Below are 24,350 nucleotides of genomic sequence, written 5' to 3' on the forward strand. Positions count from 1 at the left end.
TCGAACGGGGTGGTGACCACGGGAAAAGGTTGCAGGGGGGCTTTTAGTTTGCGGCCGCTCTTTCCACTGGCTTGGCACGTGGGGCAAGATCGGCAATGCTGGTGTACATCGTTCCTCATTTTGGGCCAGAAGAAGTGGGTTACCAGACGACTGTAGGTTTTATCTTGACCCAGGTGTCCCGCCAGGGGGACATCGTGGGCCAGGTTTAGCAGAAAGTCTCTAAAACGGAGGGGCACCACTAGCACTCGGCTGGCCCCCAGTTCCGCGATTCTTTGCTCACTGTACAGCAGATCATTGTCCCAGTAAATCCAGTGGGTTCCGGAAGTATCCCCTGTGCTTTGGGCGAGCGCTTGCTGGCGGAGTCCCTCGAGGGAGGGACAGGTCTTTTGTTCTTGGCGAAATTGTTCTTGCGTGGGCCCCCCCTCTTGAGGCCACTGGTCGAGGTTAGCGAGGTCTGGAGGTTGAGCGGATTCTGGGGGGACGTCACGGTCGGTGGTTTCGGCGGGAGCGACCGGGGGTGGTGGCGCCGGCCATTCGGGTTCCTCTGGTCGGGGGTTGGCACGGGCGGCCATGGACCGGGTGGTGACACACGCCCAGTCCGGGACGCCTAACATCCCCAGGTGTTCCCTTCGTTCTACGGCTGCCCACGGAGAGCTTTCAAGGTCATTCCCCAGGAGGCAGTCTACGGGGGCATCGTCTCGGACCGTGACTTTCAACATGCCGGAGACCCCTCCCCATTCGAAAGGGACGCAGGCCATCCGACACAGACTTTCCGAGTTATCGGCGGAACGTACAGGGCAGAGAATGTTTGGTAGATACTGTTCTGGGGTCACCAGGTGACAGCGGACGGCTGTTATACTGGCCCCGGTGTCACGAAGGGCTTCGGCCCGGTGTCCATTGATGCTCACCCATTGGCTGTACTTCTGGGTGTTAGCGGGTAGGGGGACCCGCGGGACCATGTCTTTCCCCCCTAAGCAGGCTAGAGCCATGGCGGCTGGCTCCCATTCTTGATGCTCTTGCTCATATTCTTCTTGCTCCTCGGAGATCTGTTCTTCCCCCAGGGCAGCAGCAGCCACCTGGCGGGGTCTTGGGCTCTGGTACTGTGGGCAATTTGGGTCGTTTGCATAGTGGCCGACTCGTTGGCATCGATGGCACGTAACATTGGCTCGGTATCCCGGTCGTGCCGGGGTGCTGCCCCGGTTGGCCGGGGGGGTGGTGCTGGTAGCGGGGGCGACCGGAGCGTTGTCTCTTCCGCGTCCTTGGCCTCCCCCTCCTCCTCGGGGACGGTGCTGACCATTGTTGTTCCGGTTCTGTTCGTAGGACCCATTCCGGCCCACTCTGGTGATTTCCCATCGGTCAGCTTCGGCTGCGAGCTGCCGGGGATCGGTTAACTTGCTGTCGAGGAGGTGCTGGCGGAGTTCAATAAAGCAATTGTTCGATAGGTGCTCCCATACCATGAGATTGAACAGTTGTTCGTAGGTTGTAACCTTGCTTCCTTTGATCCAGCCCTCGAAGGCTCGGCTAAAGTAGGTTACATAGTCCACCCAAGTTGTACCCGGGATGCGGGTGCAGTCTCGGAACCTCTGACGGTACATTTCGGGTGTGAGGCCATAGCGGGTGAGGAGGGCAGCTTTCATATGGTCATAGGAGGTCATCTGGTGGTCCGGGAGCTGTAGCAGGGTGTCGCGGCCCTCATTGAGGAATCTCCCCCATAGGCCGGCTCCCCAGTCGTTTCTATCGATCCGGTGTGCAGTCATAGCGATTTCGTAGGCCTTAAACCATTGCTGGATGTCGTCCTCTCGGAAGTATTCTCGAACGACATCCTTGGGGATGTGTACCTTTTTCTCCGTTGTCCCTGGGGTGTGGGGTTGCTCGGACACCCCTACTTCTTTATTCTGCTTGCGTAAATCAATCTCAGCTAGTCGTCGCTCGTGTTCATATGCCAGTTTCTTTTCCTCGAGCTCCCTTTGTCTCTGTTTCTCCTCTCTTTCTTCTCGGAGACGCAGGTGCTCTAAGTTTATTTTCTGTTCGGCCAACTTAAGTTCAACGTCCATTTTGAGCCGAGCCATTTCTAGCTCGTGTAGTCGGGTTTTTTCTCGTTCCTGGATCTCGTCTTGCGAGAAACCCGTTCTTTGCCCTTCAGGGGCCATGGTCGTTTTTGCTGCGATGCTTCGATCGGGGGTTCCGGCAACCCCGGTTTCTGCCCAAGATTCTAGGGCTTGCTTGAAATCGTCTTTGGTACTTAGTCCGGTGGTAGCGATACCTAGTTCGATGCAGAATTGTTTTAGTTCACGATGGTTGTACTCGTCCAATTTCTCCATCTGGAATTTCTCGGTTGATCCGCTTTCTTTAGTTGTCATCGTGATTTCGTCGTGGGGTGAGCTACTGTCTGTACGATTATGCGGTGATTCGGATCCCACCGCTGCCACCAATGTTAGACGGACCGGGAGGGTCGGCCGAGGATAAGGGGAGCGGTCTCCAGGGAGAGCCGGCTCCAGCGATCGCACAGACAAGTAACTTCCCCCCCACAGACGGACACCACACAAGGGTAAAGTTCAACGAGATTTTATAGGCAATTCTTTGAGTACGATAAGATGGTACAAGGAGGTCTGGACTCAGGGGTCCCCTCGATTCTGGTCTCTGGTTTGGGGAAAGGGTAGCGGGACAGTCTTGGTTACCAAAAGATGGAAATAGCTCTCAATCCTCGAGCTCGGCGTTCTAGATGATCGGGCCGCGGCGGAGCCAGCAGGTCCCGAGATGGATAAAGAAAACGACGGTCCGCGGCGAGCCAGCAGGTCCCGATGAAGATGATGGTTACAAACGGTCCGCGGCCACGCCAGCAGGTCCCGACGACGATGAAGGATACGAAGGTTACGAAGGTTGCGGCAGTGCCAGCAGGTACGACGATGGTGCACAAGGCAGAGCTACGGCAGCGCCAGTAGTCCGTCAAGGATGAGTTCTTCTTTGCGTCTCTCGACTCCAAGATACAACTGCCTTCCTGCTCTGGAGCTGCCCCAGTTATAGGGCTGGTGATCTTTGATGTCCGGACCCTCGCACTTGGGGATCGGGAGGTCCGGGATGAGGTAGTTCAGACAACCAGCAGGGGGGTGTAGCCAGCGCCCGGGGAGGCGATGGATGAGCGGCACTCGGCGAGGGAGAGCCATCGACACCTCTTTCTCCCATTGACTTGCCAAGTAGCCCGCTCACCTCCTGGGTAGATGGTGGTGCCGGGATGTCTGAGGCCTGGCTAGGCCCGAGGTTGAGGTCGATCGGGGGCCAGGCGGCCTCGTGGTGGGGTGTCCAAGATGGCGCCCAGGTGGGGCGCGTGGGCCAGCAGTGGATCGGGCCCACGAGGTCGATATGTTCGAGTGCAGGAGTCCCTGAGGGGACGGAGAACGTGCAGTGGTGGTGTGGGGCATAGGTGCGACCGGGCTCGGGCCGGGTCGGGCCGGGGGGAGAGTGGCCCTTCAGGTGGCCTGTCCAACATGCGGGACCTACTGCTGGATAACAATCTAGATATTCTTTTTTTAACAGAGACATGGCTCGATGGGGAGTCAGAACCTGAGAAACTAAAGGCTCTGCTCCAGGGATATGGCATTTGTAGGCAAGACAGACCGCGTGGAAGGGGGAGTGGGATTGCATTGATCCACAGGGACAATATTATCTGCACTATGGAGCCTGCTAGCATAGTGGGCAGTGAGACAGGGACGTTCTCTATAACTGTGACCAGCAATACAATTATTAAAGGCCTCTTAATTTATAGACCCCCGGGCAGCAGCAGCAAGTTTGTGGAGAGCTTAATATGCAATTTGTTATCCCCTGCCATGAGATATGATAAATTCCTTTTACTTGGCGATCTCAATATGCATTTCAACGATGAATCTAATATGGCAGCCCAAGAGGTATGCCAAGAGTTGTCGACTATGCAATTGATATTGCAGTCGACACTTCCTACTCATCGGCTAGGTCATCAACTGGATCCCCTCTTTTGCAATTGGGAGGGCATTAAGGCCGGGTGCCCGGTCCCAATGAACTGGACAGATCATTATTTAGTTCCTTTCTGTTTTAAACTCACGGAGGGCAGTAACCTGAAGAATGGTAGTGACACTAAAAAGAAGCAGAGGAAATGGGCTAAATTTTCCTTGGATAATTTTCATACCAGCCTAAAACAGAGAGGTGCCCCAGATGGGCTAGGTGCGACTATTGAGGAAGCTTGCGCGGTACTCGATAAACGCATTGAGATGGCCATAGAGCTGACCGCCCCCTGGTCGATGAATGGTCCATTGCGCCAAACTAAATCAGCTCCCTGGTTTAATGCTGAGCTGAAAGAAACTAAAACAGCATGTAAACGTATAGAAAGAGCTTGGAGAAAGGGTTATCTTCCAGAGGCAGGTAAGGCGTACAAAGATAGCCTTAGACGCTACCATGCCTTGATTAGGAAAACCTGCTCAATTTACTTTACTGATCGTATTGATAAGGCTGAGTGCTCGACCAAAGAAAATTTTGTAGTTTATAAGGAGATATCATTGCTGGCTTCTAGAAGGGAACAAGCAGATTCTTCTGTACAATTATGCAACCAAATTGTTGTTTTTTTCCACAAGAAAGTACAAGATATTTATACCACCTTTCCTAAAGAGGCCAGGACTGGCCTCAGCGGTGACCCGTCAATGGAAGGTACTATCTTGGAGGAGGACTGCATCAGCGTATTCTCGGTCCCGGATGAGGCCATGCTAATAGCAGTAGCGAGTGGGGTCAAATCAGGCTCCCCCAGGGATCTAGCCCCTGCCAAAATTCTGAGTGGCAGTATGGAGGTACTGGCACCTTATGTTAAGCATCTCTTAGCTCTGTCATTCGAATCTGGCAGGGTGTCGAAAACATGGAAGCAGACTGTTGTACTTCCACTCAAGAAAAAGCCACAAATCAGTATAACTCTACGGCCGATCTCCCTCCTCCCCTACTTCTCTAAAATAGCCAAAAAACTGGCAAACCAACAATTGACGGCTCACATCGAGGCGCATAGGCTCTACCATCCCTCCCAGGCTGGCTTCCGTGCCTTTCACTCCACTGAATCTGCCCTTCTCTTTTCCACAGAGGCTTTGAGGAAACTTGTAGATGAGGGTCAGACAGCAGCGCTGATTCTTCTTGATCTCAGCGCTGCATTCGACACTGTAGCTTATCATACTCTGCTACAGTGTCTGAGGAAAACTGGAGTGACTGGAAGAGCCTGGTCATGGTTGGAATCTTTCCTCCATGACCGCAGCTTCTATGTGGAACAGGGTGCATATAGGTCAGAGGTTCTGGATCTTAAGCAGGGTGTTCCCCAGGGATCCAGCCTCAGCCCTACCCTGTTTTTTTTTAAAAAAATTTTTAAAACCTTTATTGTGGTAAAGCACACAGCTATTCAGCCTAACATCCCGGAGGCAAGGCAGCATGGTATCAGGAGAAGCAGTATGCAAAGCGATTCATATCAGTACAATGCAGGTTGTTTTTCATTTTTATTATATATACAAACAAGAACCTAAACAGAGGCGCCCTAGGGCGCAGAAGAAAGGCAATGGCGAAGGAGAGATGCCTATGAGTCAGTAGGGCCGTCAGAGGCCAGGTAAGATTCAGAAAGAACGTAAGTAGGATGTAGAAAAAGGGGGAGGGGGGAGGAAGGAACAGGAGAATTACAATACGAGTAACATAGCTGGTGTCATTCGTTATGGTGAAAGGTGGTCATCGCGGGGAATCGGCTCTGGTGGCAGGCACAGGTCACCTCTGTAAGCATTCCATGCCCCCCACACCTTATTCCATGTCTGAGGCCGCCCCCTGGCAGTATACACAGTCTTCTCTCGCAGCATACACCAATCCATGTTGGCCTTCCATTGCACCACCAGGGGGGCCGCGTTGGATCCCCATTTCTGCGCTATATCCCTCTTAGCGACCATGTTACCCAGTGTGGCCCAACGAGTCTGCGCTGTGTTATAGTCATTCGGCTCCCAAACATTGAGGAGGCACCTGCGCGCTTCAGCAGCCAACGCAACTCCAGTCACCTCCCTCATCACTCGATGTACTCTCTCCCAATAGGGGGCAATAACGGGGCACTCCCATAATATATGCATAAAAGTGGCAAGGGCTCCGCAGCCTCGACGACAAAAGCCGTCAGGCGAGAAGCCCATACGAACAAGCCGGGGGCCGGTGACATACACCCGGTGGAGGATTTTAAACTGCACCAGCCGCAGACGCGAGGAGATGGCAACCTCCTTAGGGGAGGACACAGCACTCTGCCAGTCCTCGTCGTCCAGTTCCAGGCCATCAGCTACCCACTGGTCCCGCAAGCGCTGGAGGAGGTCGGTTCTAACATTAATCAGCTTCTTGTAGGACAGAGAGATGGCGCTATCTGGCATGTATCCGTCCAGAACTCTGTCCTCCAAGGGGGAGCTCTCGGGGATTTCACCCTCCTCCGGTCTAGCGGCGGTTATTGCGTGCTGAAGTTGGGCATAACGGAAGAACTCCGTCCCACCCAGTTGATATTCCGCCTGTAGTTGTGGAAAGGTCTTGACTTCCCCCCTGGCCAGCATGTCTTCCACCCTTGAAATTCCTATGAGGTCCCATTTGTCGAAACCCTTAGTATGCCAGAGCTTGCCTAAGATATCTGAATCATATAGAGGGGTGAATTTCGTCAGTCTTCCCTGCCAGCCCTGTATCTGATCGATCGTTCGCCACGTGTGGACCGCCGCCTTAGTCGGGCCTGTGAGGCGCCGATCGAGGGATCTAGAATAGAGGGCGCGGTAGTAGTTGCCGCCTTGCAAGAGCCATCTATCCATAGCGTAGCCCGGGCTGTCCACAGGACCATAAAGGCCATGGTTAATAGCGGTAAGCTGAGAGGACCAGTAGTACCTCCGCACATCCGGTAACGCAATGCCCCCATCATACCACGGCATCGTGAGCTTCTGGATGGCGACACGAGGCCGACCATCCCAAAGCAGGGCACGCTGCAGACTCTCAACCTCCCTAAAATAGCGGGCCGGGACAAGGTCCTGGGTGTTCTGCAAGGCATATAAAAACCTGGGCAGGGACATCATTTTAAATAGTGCCGCCCGGCCCAGGAGAGAGAGAGGGAGCTTGCGCCAACTCTCCACGTCCCTCCGCAATCGGTGGAGCGGCGGGAGTAAGATGTGGTCATACCTTGCCTTAGGGTTATTCGAGATGTAGATCCCTAGGTACTTGAAGCCTTGCCCGGCCAGTTGTATGTTGCAACCTCTGGGGAGGCGCGGCGTGTCACCCTTAAGGATGTAAAGGGAGGACTTGGCCCAATTAATAATCAGGCCAGAATAGCGCCCAAACAGCCTAAGCACGTCACACGCCACAATAAGCGACTTGCAGGGGGAGGTGAGGTACAGCAGGATGTCATCCGCATACAGGGAGACCCTATCCTCGAAGCCCGGGGACCATGAGATCCCATGCAAGTCAGGGTGCGAGCGTAGCATAGCCGCGAGTGGCTCCAGGGCCAGCGCAAACAGGAGTGGAGACAAGGGGCAACCCTGTCTGGTGCCGCGGTGGAGCGCAAAAGGGGCAGACATGCGGCCGTTAACCGTGACAGCTGCCAGAGGAGAGGCATAAAGGAGTTGCACCCAGCCCAGGAAGCCTGGCCCAAACCCGAGTCTTGTCAGTACCGCCCATAGGTAGCTCCACTCTAGGGAATCGAAGGCCATTGTGGCGTCAAGGGAGGCAAGGACCGCCGGTTCCGTAAGGGCATGTGCTCTGGCCATGACCCCGTGCAGGCGTCTCAGGTTGAGGGCGGTGTTACGACGGGGAATAAAGCCGGATTGGTCCGGGTGTACCAGGTCGCTGATAACCCCGACCAGTCGATTAGCCAGCAGTTTAGCCAGGATCTTGGGCTCCGCGTTTAGGAGAGAAATGGGGCGGTAGGACCTACAAACATCCCGCGGTTTGCCCTCCTTATGAATGACCACTATGGTGGCCAGCCGCTGGTCCAGGGGAAGGACACCCTCCTCTCGGGCCCGGAGGAACATATCCCTCAAATAAGGAGAGATCACATCCGGCCGGATCTTGTACAATTCAACCGGTATGCCATTGGGGCCGGTAGCTTTGCCCGCTCGCAGGGCACGGATCGCCAAAGCAATCTCGTCCGCGGTGATATCTCGGTCCATATCGACACGCTCCTCTTCCGAAAGACAAGGGAGGTCAATCGCCGCGAGGAACTCAGCTGAATCGGCCTCGGAACGATCCGAGCCGGCTGTATAAACACCCCGGAAATAGTCAGCGAAAGACTCGGCAATGGCACTCGGATCTGTGACCACCACTGCGTCCTCGCCCAGGATCTCCGGGACCACCCGGCTTGCCATCTCCCGCCTGTCCAACCAGGCCAGCAATTTACCGGCCTTGTCACCGACATCATAAATGCGGCCCTGCTGCTCCTTGGCCAAAACTAGGGCAGCATTCGTAGCGAGATCATGATACTCCGACTGTTTCAGGGAGAGTTCGTGCAGGAGAGAAGGGTCAGGCTCAGGCCCCAAACGGGACTCGAGATTCAAGACTTCTTCTTCCACATGCAGAAGGTCGGCATCACAAGCTCGCTTAGCCTCTGCAATGAGAGCTAGGGCTTCACCCCGCAACACAGTCTTGAATGCCTCCCACAGGGTGATCGCAGAGCCAACGGAGCCCACATTTTCAGCGAAATATAGGTCGATGGCCTTAGCCAGGAGTGCTCGCGTTTTATGGTTGCGGAAGTACCAAGGATTCACCGCTGCCGGACGGCTGGACAGGACGACACCGAAATCGAAGGAGACCCACAACGGCGAGTGATCGGAGACGCCCCTTGCCAGAAAACGAGCCTCAGAAATGGCAGGCGATTGTGCCGCCAGAGTGAGAACATAATCTATGCGGGACAGGCTCCCATGGGCACCGGAAAGGAACGAGAACTGGCGGAGAGCAGGATGCAGTAGCCGCCAACAATCCACCAAACCCATAGAGTCAAGGAAGGTCGGCAGCCACATTTGGGAGCCCGGTATGTCCCTCGGTGGCTGGCGATCAAGGGTGCCAGAGCAGACTGAGTTGAAATCGCCCCCTAGGATCAACAAGCCCGAAGGCAGGGACAAGATGGCACTACCAAGGTCCTGGAAGGTGATAGATTGGAGGCCTGGGGGAACATAAACCGAAAGCAGCGCCAAGGAGCGCCCCTCCCATCTGCCCGCCACAGCTGCGTAGCGTCCTCTGTCATCTAGTAGCGTGACGTCTATTTCAAGAGGAAGGGACGCACGTACAAGGATGCCCGCCCCCCGGGAGCCCGAGGAGAACCCAGAGTGGGCAACCATTTTGTAACCCTTACGATTCAGAGCCCTACAGGAGTTTCCCACCAAGTGCGTTTCTTGCAAAAGTACAACATCAGGCATGTGCCTCTTTATCAGTTGAATTACCACCCCTCTCTTAACTCGGTCACCTAGTCCATTGACATTCCAGCTAAGCACTTTCAATTTCCTACCCCCCATCATCCAACAACCCGCCCCGCCCGACACCAACCGACTCAATTTCCAAGTGCATAGTAAAACACACAACCCATTGCCTCAAGAAAGAGAAAGAGATAGAACAAACAAACAATAAAACTTGCATAGTTGCACCCCCCACCCTGCACCCCTGCATATGACTAAAAAGCCCCCCCAACCAGCAGTGTGCCTGTCGCCCCATAACTACTCTACAAGAAGACACCCAGAGGAGTAAGGAATCTTCGCGAACACCTCCCGCCACCCTCCATGTACTATCAGGAAAGGTAATACGGCATCTTAAAGCTACATTCGATAGTCAATAGAGGCAGATATTACAGACGAGGAATCACCCACTATAGAGCCAAGTCTCATAGGTCCGGGCCGCCAGCAGCGCCACCTTCATGGTCATCCTGTGCGTCTCGGCGCGCCGATAGAGTGTCCAGCCAGTCACTTACATTTTCAGCAAAGTCAAAGAAAAGGGCACGACCCTCATGCTCGATCCGGAGCTTGGCAGGGAACATCATGGAATACTTGAATCCCAGGTCCCGCAGTCTTCGCTTCACCCCTGCGTAGCTCTGGCGCTGTCTCTGAACCGCCCTGGTGAAGTCCGGGTAGAAATGGACATCGGCATTCTGGAATTTAAGCGGTCCATGTCGTCTGGAAGCCTGCAGGACCGCGTCTCTGTCACGGAAGTTGAGCAGCCGGGCTACGATGGGTCTGGGTGCCACGCCCGACTTCGGCGGGCCACCCGGTACTCGGTGGGCTCGCTCCACCGAGAAGAAGTTGCTGAGGCCAGGCGGCGCCAGATGAGTTTTGATCAGGTCTTCCACGAGGAGGTCCGTCGCCGCCTCCTCCGAACCCTCCGGCACACCGACAATGCGGACGTTCTGCCGCCTGGCACGGCTCTCAAAGTCATCCAGCCGCCGTGCAAATTGACCTCTGCAGGTTACGGACCTCGGTTTGTAAGTCCGAGATGTCTCCCATAAGACTGGACGTCTTGATGTCCAAGTTCTTGACTCGATCATTAGTTTTACCCAGGTCGGCTCTAATGAGTGTCAGATCAACGGCCATGCCATCCACCTTATGCGTAAGGACTTCATGCTGTTGCTGCATATCCGCCCGGAAACTTGTAATGGCCCCCAAAATTTCGCTCAAGGTGGGCTCAGAGCCGTCCGACAAGCCCGAGTGCGGGATGTTCTTGGCAGAGGGTCCAGTAACAGGCGGCGTCCTTGGTTGGGTATAGCGCTCAATCCTGTTCTGCTGTTGCTGTGACTTGCCGCGGACGCCTTTGTTCGACGTCTTGTCGGGGTCCCCCTTGCCCGCCATATTAGGTCCAAAGTACAAAGGGCTATGCCAGGCAAGCCCGAGCCCAGGGAGCCGGAGATTTGTCCGGGACAGACCGTAGAATGCTGCCGCAGGATCGCTCCGCTGTCCAGTACACCTCGTCGCTGGTGAGGGTAGGCAGGCACTCCGCAGATCGGCAGTGCGTAGTGGCGGAGTCCGGAAAGACAATGGCACTGAGCTGGCACGGAGTCCCACTCGACGTAGCTCAGCGTAGGAGACACCGATTCGAGATCTGAAAACGGTTCTCGCCTCAGTGGACCATCAACAACAAATATCCACCCACGTGGATCAGGATTACGGGCAGGATGGTTGCGGAGGATCGGAAGGTTCGCGGAGCTCCGAGCTTACGCGGCCATCTTGGTTGCCCGCGAAGCTCCTGAGCCCTACCCTGTTTAATTTGTATGTAGCGCCCGTGGCTACTATCACTGAGCAGTATGGGATAGAGGTAGTAACTTATGCCGATGATACTCAGCTGGTTGTGGCCTTGTCACAGCCAGCTGAGCATGCAGCCAGTAGATTTGCATCCTGCCTTCAAGATCTGGCAGGATGGATGGCAAAAAACGGTCTCAGGCTGAACGGGGACAAAACTGAGGTGCTCATTGTCGGTAAGTCCCCCTCGGTGTGGACCTCTGCGTGGTGGCCTCAGGCATTGGGCCCATTACCTGTCCCCAAGGATCAAGTTAAGAATCTGGGCATGTGGTTAGATTCCAGAATGTCCTATGATTACCATACTCGGCGTGTCGCAGGGACATGCTTTGGAATCCTCTGCAGTCTAAGAAAGACACTTGACCTTCTCCCAGCGTCTGCCAGAGGGGCCCTGGTCCATGCCTTGGTTACTTCTATATATTTACAACAAGGGGTGGTGAGGGACAGAGTCTCTGAATTAAGCAGAAAGCTCTCACCCAGTCAAGAGATCAGGGCTAGATCCAACACCGTTTTTTAGCTCACTGCACCATCCCAGTTTCAGAACATGGCTGTATGCAAATTAGTCTGTTCCTGTCCCAGTGCATGATGGGAACAGGGCAAACCAAACTACAAAAGCCAATTCTTACACTGGGAAGGAAACAAGCTCCCGGGGACCGGTTTCTGGCATTACAGCCGTCTTCGGCCCGGTTTGCTTGAATCCTGATGGTGCAATGAGCAAGGGTCTCACATCTGAGAATACCCTTCCACGCTTAGGGTGGACAAAAATATTTACAACAAGGGGTGGTGAGGGACAGAGTCTCTGAATTAAGCAGAAAGCTCTCACTCAGTCAAGAGATCAGGGCTAGATCCAACACCGTTTTTTAGCTCACTGCACCATCCCAGTTTCAGAACCTGGCTGTATGCAAATTAGTCTGTTCCTGTCCCAGTGCATGATGGGAACAGGGCAAACCAAACTACAAAAGCCAATTCTTACACTGGGAAGGAAACAAGCTCCCGGGGACCGGTTTCTGGCATTACAGCCGTCTTCGGCCCGGTTTGCTTGAATCCTGATGGTGCAATGAGCAAGGGTCTCACATCTGAGAATACCCTTCCACGCTTAGGGTGGACAAAAATATTTACAACAAGGGGTGGTGAGGGACAGAGTCTCTGAATTAAGCAGAAAGCTCTCACCCAGTCAAGAGATCAGGGCTAGATCCAACACCGTTTTTTAGCTCACTGCACCATCCCAGTTTCAGAACCTGGCTGTATGCAAATTAGTCTGTTCCTGTCCCAGTGCATGATATGAACAGGGCAAACCAAACTACAAAAGCCAATTCTTACACTGGGAAGGAAACAAGCTCCCGGGGACCGGTTTCTGGCATTACAGCCGTCTTCGGCCCGGTTTGCTTGAATCCTGATGGTGCAATGAGCAAGGGTCTCACATCTGAGAATACCCTTCCACGCTTAGGGTGGACAAAAATATTTACAACAAGGGGTGGTGAGGGACAGAGTCTCTGAATTAAGCAGAAAGCTCTCACCCAGTCAAGAGATCAGGGCTAGATCCAACACCGTTTTTTAGCTCACTGCACCATCCCAGTTTCAGAACCTGGCTGTGGTTACTTCTAGGCTGGACTATGAGAATGTCCTCTACCTGGGAGCTTATGCAAGCTGTACCTTAAGACTACAGCGTATCCAGAACGCAGCCGCGCAATTGGTGTTACAGCTTCCCAGGAGAGCCTCTTCAAAAAGAGCCTTGGAGACACTGCATTGGCTCCCTGTCAGGGAACGTATAGAATTCAAAGCACTTTGTATCAGTCACAGGATTGCCCATGGAAAGGGGCCCTGTCTTTTGCGCACTTTGCTTCTTCCTTATAAGCCTACCCGACTCCTGCGTTCCATGGGCGCAGGCCTGTTCTTGGTCCCTAGAATTAATAGGGCAAGAATGGGAGGACGCTCTTTTCGCTACTTAGCCGCGCGAAGATGGAACTCCCTCCCACATAAGCGGAGCCCTCTGAGGTGCTGTTCCAGAAAGAGCCGAAAACACTCCTGTCCCTAAGTCCTAATTTTCTGGAGCATGTCTTGAGATACCTCTCTTAGCTGCTGTTCAGTCCTTGATAGCGCGGGGACACACCGGCAGGTGTAACCAGGCGCTTTAAAAACTCAGAATTATTATTATTGTATTTTTAATATATGTATTAAATTGTTATTAGGTATTAATATTTATTGACATTTTGCATTTTTAGTTCTGTATCGGGTAGTGGTTTTATAGGGGAATAGGGTGGGAAGTAACTTAATTATACTAAATTATTGATTATTTTTTATTTATTAATATTTTTTTAATCGAGATGTTTCAGTGTCAAATGTGTAAAGTAATTTATTATTAATTAATTAATAATTGGTTGTTAATTAATTCCAATTAATTAATTGCTAATTAATTATGGTAATCGTATAACTAATTGTAAGTGTGTTGTGGGGTTTATAGTTGTTAAGGGTGGGAAGTAATTTATTTTTAATTGATGAGTTAATAATTGGATGTTAATTAATTCTAGTTAATTAATTGGTAATTAATTATGGTAAGTGTGTAATTAATTTTAGGTGTGTGTTTTGGTGTTTATAGGAGTAAAGGGTGGGAAGACATTTGTATTTAATTAATTAATATATAGTTGTTGATTACTAATAATTATTTGATATGTTTTTGGGCAATTGTTTAATTTATTGTCTGTTGTTTTTACTTTTAAAGGGGTAAAGGGTGGGTATTAAATACATTTTAATTACTTTATTATAATTTGTTAATAGTAATAGTTTTTAAATTCTAAATACGTTTTAATTGTGTTTTAATATTTTAGAGTTTAATTTAGGTGTGTGTTGTGGCTATCATAGTGTTAAAATATGTGTAGTCAATTAATTTTTATTCGTTTTTTATTAATAATATTTTTTTATTGATTATTATGTTAGTTTTGGGGAAAAACGTAATTAAAATTTTTTAAGTGTTTTGTTATTGGTGTGGTGTTTTAGGGTAGGAAATACAATACATAGATTTATGTATTAATTAATTTGTTTGTAAATATTTTCTAGTATAAATAATTTTCTTTTATAAATGTATTTATTATTTTATATTATTATTTGTACATTTTTGATATGTAACTAATATTACAATATTTACATTGTATACATATTTAATATATTGTATTTTTCATTTTTAAATATTGTTTATTTATTTTTATGTTTTTTTTAAATAATTTGTAATGTTTATCATTTTTCTTTAATTGTTTGAGTCGGAGCAAGACCACTGACTCATTGCCAGTGAAATTGCTCTCCCTCCCTCGCAGCTCCACCATTAAGTGAGGCCTTCCCCCGAGCCCCTGCACTCTCGAGGGTTGGTGTTCAAGGCCCTCCTCTACCCTCAAGTTTCACCTGCACCTCATCCCTGGTGGTCCAGTGGACCTCTGTCTCCATTCTCTTGCTCCGCTTTTTCTCTCCTTTTCTACTCGTTTTTTCCCTCACTTCTATCTCTCCCGTTCCATCTACTTCTGGGTCTTAACCTCAATTTTTTGTTGTTTTCCCCTCAATTCAAGCTTCCTCCTTCACTCTCCTGTGTCTTTCCTCCATTTTTTCACTCGTTCTTTACCCTCATCTCAATCGCCCCCTTTCGCTCTCCGGTATTCTCTGTGTCTTTCCTCCACTCTTTCTTGCGCTTTTGCTGCCTTATTTGCACTTTTCACTCTCTTTTTGCCTTTTTCCTTTTGCCTTTTTTAGCCCGTTTTTCCCCGCCACTGCTGCCCCTGCGGCCCCTCCCCCCAGCACGACCAGTGCGACCGGCCCAATCCAGATCACCTCCCCGCTCCTGCCTTCCAGCTGTCCAGCCCTCCCCGACCCCTACTTAATGGCAAGCCCATCTGCGCCCGTCTGCGACCCCACTGCAACCAGCGCCAGGAACCCTGGATCTCTGACCGCCAACGCTACGACCCAGCGGCATTCCATGCTGTCAACCCAGGCCGCAACAACAACTGCAAGCTAGCATCACCAGCCGACACCCAAGGACCCTTCAGCTGTCACCGCTGCCGGCACACCTGCAGCACCGCCAAGACCACTGAACCAGCGCAATCCGCCCGCAAGAACACAACCGAACTGAAGACCCTGCAATGCATCCTCCTCAATGTCTGATCCCTCCACAAACACGCCACCGAAATCTGGGCCAAACCCGGTTATAGCATTCTTTACCAAAACCTGGACCAACACCACCATGGGACCAGACATCACCATTCCCCAAGGATACAAGATCTCCAGGAAGGACCGCCCCACCCGCCCTGGAGGAGGAATCGCCATCGTCCACAAATTCACCCTCCGCCTGAGCACACTCCCCGACGATCCCACAGACCTGATGGAAAACCTTCACTTCAATATACTGGCCAGCCCTACCTCCATCCTCCGTGGAACCCTCATCTACCGACCCCCTGGACCCAACGGACTTTTCGCCAACTCCATCACGGACATCATCTCCCCGCATTCCATCACGTCCACCAATGACACCCTACTGGGACACCTCAACTTCCACCTCGACAACCAACTGGACCCCATCATCACATCCCTCCCTGACACTTCCACAACATTGAACTCCGCCAGATCATGAACAAACCCACGCACTCAGCAGGTCACACCCTCGACCCCCTCTTCACAACAGGAAACTCCATCACCTTCAGCCACACCACCGATTCCTATGGACTGACCATTGATGCATCTACTTCACCTTCAGAACACCCACCATCCACAAACACCAGCACCTGCACTCACAAAGAAACTGGTCCAGAATCACCGACGACCAGCTAACCTCATCACTCAGCAACTCCACCTCAACCATCGCGGAAAACAACAACGCCAACACCGCAGCCCAAACCCTGCACAGATGGATCTCCGACAGCGCCAACAACATAGCCCCCCTCAAGAAAAACAATAACACCCACGCCAAGAAAGCTAGATCGTTCACCACCAAACTTCGAGAGTCCAGATGCACTTGCCGCCGCCTCGAAAAGGCCTGGAGGAACATCAAATCCACAGAAGCCCACAACAACTTCAACGCCCACCAACAAACTCATCAGAAAAATGTGGAAAAAAGAGATTGAAGACAGAATCTCCACTCATGCACACAACAGCAAAGAACTCTTCAACATCATCAAGGAGTTCGCTCAACCCACCAGTGAGTCCACCGACATCCCTCCCTCACAAGACCTCTGCGACAAACTCAGCACCTTTTTCCTCCAGAAAATCAAGAGCATCTACGACAACTTCGACGAAGACAACCAACACACTGAACCCTCATCAACCTCCCCCGACACCCTGAAGCCAGCGATCAACAACTGGACAGACCTCACCACCGAAGGCACACTGAAGACAATGAAGTCAATCCACTCCGGGGCCCCCACGGACCCCTGCCCCACCAGATTTTCAACAGAGCTGTCAACACCATCGCACCCATGCTCTGCCGCACCATCAACCGCTCCCTGGCAACCGCCTCGTTCCCTGATGACTGGAAGCACGCTGAGATCAACCCCCTCCGGAAGAATTCCTCGGCGGTCCCCACTGACCTCAAAAACTACAGACCCATTTCCCTGCTCCCGTTCCCAGTGAAATTCATTGAGAAAGCCATCAGCAGCCTACTCGCCAAATTCATCGAAGAGCACAACATCCTTGACTCCTCCCAATCCAGCTTCAGAAAAAAACACAGTACGAAACCGCCCTCCTTACAGCAACAGACGACATCCGTACCTTACTGGACAAAGGAGAAATAGCAGCCCTCATCCTCCTCGACTTCTCAGCGGCATTTGACACAGTCTTTCACTGCACCCTAATGCGCAGACTCCATGATGCAGGGATCCAAGACAAGGCCCTCGACTGGATCCGCTCCTTCCTCTCTGGCAGAACGCAGCGGGTCAGACTCCCCCCCTTTCCTCTCAGACCCTACACCTACCACCTGCGGAGTCCCCCAGGGGTCCTCCCTCAGCCCTTTGCTCTTCAACGTCTACATGGCTCCGCTCACCCCCATTGTCAGAACCTACGGACTCAACATTGTGTCATACGCAGACGACACCCAACTCATCCTCTCCCTATCCAACGAACCCAACACCGCCAGACACAACTTTCGAGAAGGCATGGAAGCCATCGCCAAATGGATGAAAAGCAGCTGCCTACAACTAAACACAAACAAAACAGAAGTAATCACCATGGGCCTAAACCCAGACGCCTGGAACAACACCTGGTGGCCCTCGCTCTCGGAAGCCGCCCACCCCCTCAGACCACGCACGCAACCTGGGAATCATCCTGGACTCATAGCTCAAAATGGACCACCAGATCAGCTCCGTCTCGTCCTCCTGCTACCACATCCTCGGCCTCCTACGTAAGACCTTCAAATGGATTCCCCTCGAACACAGAAAGACCGTCACTCATGCCCTGGTCACCAGCAGGCTCCACTACGGCAACGCACTCTATGCCGGAATAAACAAAAACCTCACCCGCAAGCTACAGAACATCCAAAATATCGCCGCGAGACTGGTCCTCAACCTGCCAAGCCACTGCCACATCTCCCAGCACCTGCGCACACTCCACTGGCTCCCTATCGAAGCTAGAGTCACCTTCAAGATGCAAACCCACGCTCACAAGGCCCTCCACGACACCGGACCAGCATTCCTGAACAACTGACTCAAATTCCACGCACCCCAAAGGAACCTACGATCAGCCCAGCTCTCCTACACCGTGGTCCCCCGCACCAGAAAGACCAGATCGGGAGGCCGCTCCTTCTCCTTCCGCGCGGCCAGTGCCTGGAATGACCTTCCGCTCCACCTCAGACAGATAACATTGCTCCCCATCTTCGCAAGAAAACTCAAAACCTGGCTCTTCGACTGACCCCCTTCTTGATGTACTGGAACCTGCAAACCTCCCCCACACCCCAAGCGCCTTGAGACCCTTACAGGTGAGTAGTCGCGCTTAACAAACACCTGATTTGATTTGAATTGATTTGATTTGAGTGTGAATAGTAAATTTTATCTCTTCTCTATCCAACACTTTCACTACTGTTGCACTCACTGGAGGGGGAATAGTAATTTTTATCCCTGCGCTATCTAACACTTTCCCTACTGTTGCACTGATTAGAGTGGGAATAGTATTTTTTACCCCTCTGCTATCCAACACTTTCCCTACTGTTGCACTCACTGGAGTGGGAGTAGTACATTATTACCCCTCTGCTATCCAACAGTTATTCTACTGTTGCATTCAGGGGAGTGGGAGTAGTAATTTTTGCACCTCCGCTATCCAACACTTTCTCTACTGTTGCACTCACTGGAGTGGGAATAGTAATTTTTACTCCTCCGCTATCCAACACTTTCCCTACTGTTGCACTCACTGGAGTGGGAGTAGTGATTTTTACCCCTCTGCTATCCAACACTTTCCCTAATGTTGCACTCACTGGAGTGGGAATAGTACAATTTTTACCCCTCTGCTATCCAACAGTTATTCTATTGTTGCATTCAGTGGAGTGGAATAGTATTGTTTACCCCTCCACTATCCAACACTTTCCCTACTGCTGCACTTATTGGAGGGGGAATCGTAATTCTTACTCCTCCGATATCCAACACTTTCCATTCTGTTGCACTCACTGGAGTTGGAATAGTCATTTTTGCACCTTCGCTATCCAACACTTTCTCTACTGTTGCACTCACTGGAGTGGGAATAGTAATTTGTACCCCTCCGCTATTCAAAACTTTCCCTACTGTAGCGTTCACTGGAGTGGGAATACTTTTTTTACCCCTCTGCTATTCAACAGTTAATCTACTGTTGCATTCAGTGGAGTGGGAATAGTAATTGTTACCCCTCTGCTATCAAACACTTTCCCTACTGTTGCATTCTTTGGAGTGGGAATAGTCATTTTCACCCCTCCACTATCCATCACTTTACCTACTGTTGCTCTCATTGTAGTGGAAATAGTAATTTTTACCCCTCCGCTATCCAACACTTTCCCTACTGTGCCACTGCTTAGAGTGGGAAAAGTTTGTTTTACTCCTCCGCTATCCAACAGTTTCCCTACTGTTGCATTCACTGGAGTGGGAATAACATTTTTTACCCCTCTGCTATCTAACAGTTGTTCTACTGTTGCATTCTGTGAAGTGAGAATAGTAATTTTTACTCCTCCACTATCCAACACTACCCCTACTGTTGCACTCTTTGGAGTGGGAATAGTAATTTTTTCCCCTCTCCTATCCAACACTTTCCCTACTGTTGCTCTCTCTGGAGTAGGAATAGTAATGTTTACCCCTCCGCTATCCAACACTTTCCCTACTGTTGTATTCTTTGGAGTGGGAATAGTATGGCGTTGGCCTTAGTCTTCGAGCTTGGATTCAACTATTGTATACAGACCCCCTGGCCAGAGTAAGGGTCAACGGCACAGTGTCTAGGCAAGTGAAATTACACATGGGTACGAGACAGGGATGCCTGCTTTCACCCCTGCTGTTCGCACTTGCGCTTGAGCCATTAGCAGCATGGGTTAGGACCAACATATTGATAAAAGATATACCGATTGGAGGAGAAAGGGAGGACAAAATTCTCCTGTATGCGACTCCATAAATTCCAATTATTTGGCAGTTACTCAGGGTATCAAATAAATTGGAGCAATTCATTGATATTTGTACCTCTCCTGACAACAATAGGATGAGCGCTAGTAATTAAAACAAAATTGAAACATCTGGGAATAGTGATCCCACAAACAGGCATGGCACACTGGCAAAAGTTGCCGCTGTCACTAATGGACGAGCAGCCATCTTTAAAATGATGGCTCTACCATGCCTAATATGTATACTACAAAATACCTCATATAAGATACCATTGGGATATTTCCAAAAGATAGATTCTCAGGTAAGACGTGGGATGGGGTAACCCCGGTTAGCATTGCATAAGTTGCAGAGTGGTTCATACCACTGGGGGATAGCAGTCCCAGATATACATGAACATTATTGGACAGCCCAGCTGGTGACGATCAATGATTGGGTAATGATTGGGTATATGCTGAAAGAGAGGAACCGGCATATTGCTGGTTGGTGGGATGAAAGGGGTATCTGGAAGCCCTGTATAGCAAGAAAGCATTGGATAAATAACAGACACATTCACGAACAACAGTGAGACTGTGAAGAGAGGTACTAAATTCTTGGGCTGGGAAGGGAAAATAACAAAGTGCACTCCTCTATGGGGCAGCGATCTCCAGGGGGGAAGTGCGGGCCTAAAGGGATTCCGCGCATGGGCATTCCTCGGTATTGATTATCTGAGGGATATTTGGCGAAACCAAAAGATGGTAGAATTTTCAAACCTGCAGTTAGAATATCAAATGTCAGACAATGAGAAATTGAGATACTAACAATTGAAATATGCCCTAATGGCACACATTAGCAGGGGAGAACAAATACCAGAAGCCACACCACCTGAAGACAGAATACTGGTAGACCAAATATCGGAAAAGGCAACCTCACTTATCTTCAAAAAGATTATGAATCACACATCAGACCCATTACTAGGGGTGGGAGAAATTTGCGTAGTCGCGCTACGCAAAGCTCTGCGAAATGGTAAAAAATGTCCTTTAGCACGCAAAAGTTCAGCGAACACGTGGAATTGCTTGTTCCGCCCGTTCGTGATACTTTTTTCCTGTTCACGAACGCTGTTTGCATGCTCGGGGAATAATATCTTGCAAACAAGCATTTTAAAAGCACGAACAAGCAAAAAATTCTGCAAAGCCGCGGATCACAGAATTTTGGGCAATTCTGCGTTTTCGGTGGAAAGCGAAATAACCCAAGCGGAACGGAATTCTCCGCCCAGGCTTACCCATTTCTAGTCCTTAGGGAGAAGTGGGAGGCGGGTATCAGCATCTTAGAAGAGGATGATTGGCTTGAGGTCATCCAGAGCCCTAAGGAGGAAGCTATAAGAGCACAATTTCGATTGATACAAATTAGAAATATACATAGGTACTACACGACCAGATTCAGATTTTTTCGAATGGGGAAATGTGATTCAGATATGTGTGCCAGGGGATGTGCGGAGGAAGGCACATTCTTCCATACACTATGAAGCTGCCCCAGAGTTCTGAGATTCTGGAGGGCAATCACGACCGTAATGTCAAAGGTAACGGGAATGGCAGCCCCATTAGAAGCCAGATGGCATTTATTGTGTGCTACAGGAGAAATAAACTGGGCAAAATATAATAAATTATGGTTGATGCTAGCAGATGTAGCAACCAAAAGAAACATTGCCAAATCATGGGGACAGGCTCAGCCACCAACAGTGAAAGATTGGGAACAAGACCTAGATTGGTGCTGCGCGGCAGAGAAAGTAATTTACAAAATCCGGGATGTCCTGGCAAATGGGACAAAGTCTGGGGAAATTGGGTAAAACACAGGGGACTATACCCATGGGAACTACGATAAGATGCGTCACGTTGTAAAGCCCTGCGCCATAAGGAGGCGTTCCTGCGCAGGGGGGGCGTTCCTGCGCAGGAACGCCTCCTGAAAGTGGCTGAGTGAAACCTATGAGATTTCACTCAGTCACTTTCAGGCCAATGCTGCGTCAAAACCCTGCGCCTGCTTGAAGCAGGTATAGGTCTTGACGCAGCATTATGAAGATGGGGCACCCCCGAGCCTTGCTGGAGCTGCGTCGCGCTTGCGACGCAACTCCAGCAATGCGCCACCTTTCCAGCACAGATGCGTCACGCATTTGTGCCGTTTTTGCACCAAGGTGCGCCGCATTGTAAATGCGGCGCACCATGGGTGGCGGAGCTGTGGTGCACTGTGGCGCACGTTAACTGGCGCATCTCTGGAGATGCGCCAGTTAACATAAATCTGCCCCTTGGTGAGCAAGAGAAGACCAGGAGAGAAAAAACTGACAGAAAGATGGAGAGAAAATAGTTCCTCATGCACTACACTGCAAGGTTTGAGGTCAAGAGTGGTAAAATTCAAGTCGTCCATTCAAAAAACTATCAGACTGAAGTACTCCTTGGGCAATTTAAAGACATGAATAGGCGGAAAGCTACCAAACAGAGAGCAGGGAATTGAGATAGACAAGAAAATCATGCAACCATGAGCAACGGGTTCACACAAACCTCGTCACACATATTCTTTGGATACAATAGTTTTTTAGTTTTTTTAAAAAAATACAAAGAACGGTGTCTGGAGGCAAGACCTAAAAAGCCGGATTTACTTCTTCAGATGATTGTGTTTACTGCGATAACAACTTGTGATTTGCTAGTTGTAGTTGGGCCAGACCTGCCGCCCCTCCAGTGAGCTGTAATGAGCGTAAGACACAGTGGAGGAGGACAGTCCAGCCAGTGTCATGGGAAACACAGGGGCCTATTACCAAGATCAAGTGATAATCATCGCTTAACACGGTTAGCGGCAATATTATTATCGCTGAGCTCCGCCGATTTTTATCTCAGATAAACCTTGCTATTATCAAGGTTTATCTCAAAAGCTATAAAAATCGTCCGAAATGCATGAATATCGATGAAAAGTCAGCGATATTCCTGCATTACCGAGCTAATGCACTTAGCCATGTAAACCACCTTCCATTGGATAACATGGCTAAGAACTGCTCTGGGCAGGCGTTAGCTTTTGGAGATATTCGCGCAAATATTTCCAAAAGTACGCCATTGTAGGTAATAAGAGATAGCGATGTTAGCGACTGTTTACGGTTGCTAACAACTTGGCACGCCCACTTTGCATGTCATTAGCAATAACTTGCACCTCCAAATTCTTTTTGCTCACTCAGCTGATCGACATTACAATCCCAGTTGTACTGCTACACAGCGCATAACATTAGTTGGCGCTATGGAGTTGCCCAAGTCAAATATTAGTGAATCTACTCCTAAGAATGGTGAACCTATGTGTGCATGTGGCATGGTCTTCTATCTATAAGTCATCCCAACATCTACAGAGGTGGAACTGTCTCCTACAGTCATATTTGCTTTTGACATATTCATATAGACTTTCTTGCACCCCACCCTTTTCTCATTTGAATAAAGCAAATATTCCTGGGGACATATTCCCCTAGAAATGAGTGCATTCAATTCTGCATTTAAAGCTGATCGGGCAAAAAAAAGAGCTCTTTCCAACATGAGAAAAAGGCGGATACTCGAGGTGGGGATGGGGTGGGGTCGGGGGGGCCTTGGGCTGAACTGCAACACCCAAACGGTGGTTTATATAAAGACCTACGCCTGCCACTGATCTTTGCAAAGGCAGAACCTCCAGCCATCACAAAATGGCAACCAGAAGCATGTCTGTCCAGCGGGAAGGTGGATATAGCAGGCTATCGTCCCAAAAATATGAAAGCAGTGGGGCTGGGTTTGGGGGCAGCATGAGTGGGGGCTCATCCATGAGCTTTCGCCAGGGCTCAGGTGGTGGCTACAGCATGGGTGGAGGTGCAGGGGGCAACTATGCCCAAAGCATTGGCAGCAACTATGCCATGAGTGCAGGCGGCAGCTTGGCAGGCATGGGGTCTGGAAGGAACATTAGCAGTTTTGGGGCCAGCCAGGGGTCTGGATTTGCCATTGGCCAGGGAGGAGGTTTTGGTGTTAGCCAGGGGGGAGATTTTGGTGGCGGCCAAGGAGCAGGTTTTCGTAGTGGCTTTGCAGGAGGTTTAAGGAGTGGGCTGGGATCAAGCTTTGGAGGTGGCATGGGAGGTAGTGTTGGTATTGGTCCAGGAGACGCCTATGGTCCAGGATTTCAGGGGCCTGGGAGTGGTGGAGGTGGTTATGTTAGTGGGATGGGCCCTGGTTTCCCTGGTGATTATGGGGCCCCTGAAGGTCTTTTCCCTGGCAATGAAAAGCAGACCATGCAAAACCTTAACGACCGCTTATCTACCTACCTGGAGAAGGTGCGCGCTCTGGAAGCAGCAAACGCGGACCTAGAGGTCAAAATTCGAGAGTGGTATGAAAAGCAGATCAACTCTGGCACTGTCGGCCCTGATCCTGACCAAAACAAGTACTTTGAGACAATTGCTGAACTCAGGAGCAAGGTAAGAAAAGGGCATCCTAACTTCAACACTTAACAAAAATGGCGAAGCCATTCCCCAAACAAAACACGCAACAGAATG

The 24,350-nt window shown here is 50.5% G+C and overlaps 1 protein-coding gene across 1 annotated transcript in view; it reads left to right on the forward strand.

The window, feature by feature from the left end:
• Positions 1 to 23,498: 23,498 nt before the first annotated feature.
• LOC147717244 (keratin, type I cytoskeletal 16-like) overlaps positions 23,499 to 24,350 on the forward strand; it is a 39,524-nt gene continuing 38,672 nt past the window's right edge. Inside the window, exon 1 of the mRNA XM_086924191.1 lies at positions 23,499 to 24,272. Within this exon, the coding sequence (XP_086780317.1) occupies positions 23,517 to 24,272 (756 nt within the window). The 5' untranslated portion in view covers positions 23,499 to 23,516. The remainder of the gene's footprint in view (positions 24,273 to 24,350) is intronic.

The sequence above is a fragment of the Lissotriton vulgaris genome, chromosome 5 (assembly GCF_964263255.1).
Source record: "Lissotriton vulgaris chromosome 5, aLisVul1.2, whole genome shotgun sequence".
Taxonomy (NCBI): Eukaryota; Metazoa; Chordata; class Amphibia; order Caudata; family Salamandridae; genus Lissotriton; species Lissotriton vulgaris.